The sequence below is a fragment of the Nematolebias whitei genome, chromosome 20 (assembly GCF_014905685.2).
Source record: "Nematolebias whitei isolate Nwh7 chromosome 20, NemWhi1, whole genome shotgun sequence".
NCBI lineage: Eukaryota > Metazoa > Chordata > Actinopteri > Cyprinodontiformes > Rivulidae > Nematolebias > Nematolebias whitei.
Window position 1 is genome coordinate 5,288,214 of NC_056517.1, and position 3,871 is coordinate 5,292,084.

General features: G+C 33.9%; 1 protein-coding gene across 1 annotated transcript in view; it reads right to left on the bottom strand.

Moving 5' to 3' along the window:
- Nucleotides 1-3,170: 3,170 nt before the first annotated feature.
- Nucleotides 3,171-3,871, bottom strand: part of c1ql3a (complement component 1, q subcomponent-like 3a) — a 19,348-nt gene continuing 18,647 nt past the window's right edge. Inside the window, exon 2 of the mRNA XM_037694303.1 lies at nucleotides 3,171-3,367. Within this exon, the coding sequence (XP_037550231.1) occupies nucleotides 3,188-3,367 (180 nt within the window). The 3' untranslated portion in view covers nucleotides 3,171-3,187. The remainder of the gene's footprint in view (nucleotides 3,368-3,871) is intronic.

A 3,871-nucleotide genomic window follows, 5' to 3' on the forward strand; every position in this document is an offset into this window, starting at 1 on the left:
ACACACACACACACACACACACATCCCAACAAACACAGTCCAGACAAACGGAGAACAGGAGATTGTTGTTCCCTGTAGTGGTTGCTGCTGTTCCTTTAGTGTTGCTGGAGACCTTTCTGCAGCTTCTCTTTCCGTCATCACTTTTAGGAATGGACAGTCCATCAATGCTCAATATATTCCCCACTTCTTGATGTCTATCTTTACTCTGTCCCATTGGTTATCCAACACTAAACAACTGTTACGTAACCGTCTCCTGTCTGTCTCTTTCTAACAGTCAGTTCCGTTAAATGCTTTGTGAGCTCTCTGTGAACCTTAGATTTTACTGTAGTATAAAACTGAGGACATGTGAAGAAAATGCTGCTGGAACAGCTGGACTGGTTTCAGTCAATGTCAATGATGGCAGGTGTGTTCCAAAGAGCATTGAAAGCTGTAAATCAAAATGCGCTTCATACAAAGTATTATTTCATATCTATGAAGTCAGCTGACTGCTCCTTTATAGGTAAGAAATTGTCTACACTTCCTGGTAAAATGTAGGTTTAATGATGTAAAAAAGAACGAGTGAGTGAACAAAATGATTGAAACGTAAAATATCAAAGCACGCACACACACATTGCTCACTGCCATTCGATCTGACCATTTCCACATCAGTTCTACTGGTTGAGTGTCGTCTTTTGTTTTCCACTGAAAGATGCTTATGTTTGTTTTATTTGAGGTTGGGCGATGTATTTTAAAAATATTTGGTGCTGGTAGAAGACAATAATTCTGCACCATAGAGATCGGGCTAATAGGTTAGTAGAGCAAACATATGCTCAAATGGAGAAATGAAACATGTTTTGTCATAAAGAAAAAAAATTAACTTCATGAACTTTTGGGTATTGGTTACGGGGTGCCGTTTGTAAAGTTACACAGTCAAAAATTAACATCAATATTTTGGTTTATTTATTAGCCTTTCATAAGAAAAAAACTTTTTTTTTTTCAAAGTCATATTTTCACTGTCATTCATACATTTATAAATGTCATAGTTCCAAAGTAAACACTTAATTTACAAGCTAAATATTTAGTTTATAAACTAGATACTTAACTTGTAAGTTAAATATTTAGTTAGCAAGCTAACTATATGTTTATGTCCAAGCAAAATTTTTAATTTCCAAACTAAATATTTGAATTGTATGTTAAATATATAATTAGAAAATTTTAAATTTATTTTATGCATTAAATATTTTGTTTGGAAAATAAATACTTTGGTCCAAGCTAAATATTTAGTCAGCAAATTAAATATTTAGTTTGGAAAATAAACTATTAGGTCCAAGCTAAATATGTAGTTAGTAAATTAAATATTTATTTTGGAAATTAAATGTTTAGCTTTAATAAATATTTAGGTTTGAGCTAAATATTTAGTTAGCAAATTAAATATTTAGTTTAGGAATTAAATGTTTAGTTTGGAAATTAAATGTTTAGTTTTGAAAATAAATATTTAGCTAGGAAATTAATATTTAATTCACACCTAAATATTCAGTTCACTAACTAAATATTTAACTTGAAGGTTAAATATTTAGTTTGCAAATTAAACATTTACCTTGCACATAAACAATTAGTTTGTAATCTAAATATTTAGCGTGGAGCTAAATATTTAGCTTGCTAACTAAATATTTAACTTGCAAGTTAAGTATTTAAATTTTAAACTAAATATTTAGCTTGTAAATTAAATATTTAGTTTGAAACTATGAAATTTATAAATATATAAATGACACGGTGAAAATATAACTATGAAAAAAACTTTCTTTTATGAAAGGCTAAATAAACCAAAATATTGCTGTTAATTTTTGACAGTGTAACTTTACAAACAGCACCCCACAGTTGGTGTGATGTTATAGATAATTATTTCACCATCTCAGTTTGCCTCCTAATATTTTTTTTAGTCTTTTCCAATACATTTTTAAATTATTAAAATGTACTAATGTTGCACTAATAGACTGCAGCCTCCATTCAGTTATCACTGGCACACTTGATGCACATTAACGGAACAAAAAGAGTATGCGCTGAGAAAATATTGCCAATTTAAAATATGTCTAGTGGTCTAGACATATAGTAATGTTTTAAAAGTACACAATATAGTGTTTAATATTAAAAGTTCTTGAAGTTTTTAAGGTTTAATATACTGATCATTGTTTTCTTTATTTGTTAAATGTTGCTTTAAATCAAGGTCACTCAAGGACATACAGTGATGTTTATTTTTGACTGCCCCCTCCTGCCAGGAAACTTGGTTGGTTTCGCTCAACCAGCAGGATTCCAGTCCCAGTGCAACTTTGTACGGAGCCTTTTAAAGTAATTTATTTGAAGCTGAAGCTGGTTTAGATTTTTTTTTTTTCCTATTCTAAGCTTTTGTCAATTTTTAGTATTTGGGAACAGAGCTGTGTTTTTGTTGTTGTTGTTTATTTATTTATTTAATACTGTATGAAGTTTGGTTGCTTTTTTACTGCTCTCCTCTTGAAATGAACGTGTTCAAGTTGTCGTCTCACCTGCTCCTACCTGTGCATGGCTATGCTTTGGGTGTGTGTGCTCATGAGGGGAGACTCACCAGTGAATAACCAGAAGAACATTTATACTGAACGCACTACGAGCTTTACCTTGTTCATGTTCTGACTGCTGTTGGAACCATGGAAATAGGCACGCCACCACCAACTGGTACAAAACAGTAGACCATTGGATAGTACTTAAGATGTGTACATCGAGTTCCGTTAAAATACTATGAGATAACATATTTTATCATGGTACATCACATTTTTCTACAAGCCACCCAACATCAAATCAGTCTCAGCAGCGACTTCTTTCAAAATCCTTTTTTTGAGGTTTTGTCTGTTTGTTTTAGCAAACATACTCTCCAACAAAACTCGACACAAAAAATGCTTTTGTGCTTAGATTTTGTGCACTAGATGAAACACACATTGAGAAAGCAAGTTTAAAGTAATAAAATGAAAAACAATATAAAACTGAGTGGCTGACGTGTCATTGCCCATACAAAGTACATCACATTTACTTCATTTCTTCCTATGTTAATCATGTCCCCTGAAAACTGTAAAAAATAAACTGATGCACAAGTTTATATTAGATATTACACACAGATTTAAAATAGTAGACTTCTACTGGAACAGGTGGTCTGGAATCACAGGAAAGTTGCAGCAGGTATCTAATCAGCATAGATGATGAAACCAGAGAAGGTGCTGTACTTGTTGTTGTTTCCTCCATGAGCTTTGCCTCCGTCCAGTTTAATGTAGACCTCGTCTCCTGGCTCTAGATGCAGCACAGCGCTGTTGCTGGCATAGTCATAATTCTGATCTGCATCCTGGGCGATGGCACTGGCACGCACCTGCAAGAACATGGAAACCGTCACATAGGCTGTGTTTGTATCATTTCACCCAGTTTGATTCAAGGCTGGTCCTAAATGCAACTAGAGCTACCAAAATATTTTAGAGGATTGTTTGTGTGGAAAGAAAAACACACCGGAAGCACAAACCGTTTTCTGAGGATGATGCTTTAAAATCCTTATTCACAGAAGCTGAAGCCACTGATGTCTTTCAAAGGGCCAAAGAAATACTACTCCACTCTAACTCAAGACGGCATAAGATTCCCTCAAACAAGGTGGAAGTGATGGGAGCCTTTCCACCAAAAGATTGGGCAAAAGCCATAAAAGATAAAAGGATCTGTCTGTGGATCAGCTTCCTGTTCAATGCACCCTTGGACTAAGTAAGAACCTTGTGTCAGACACCTTCCTTTTACTTTGTACCAAAAAGAAAAGACGTTTCACATGCCATGGTGTATTATCAACATGTAACAATGTGTTAGATCCTTCGAGATTTATTGGTCCAGTAAC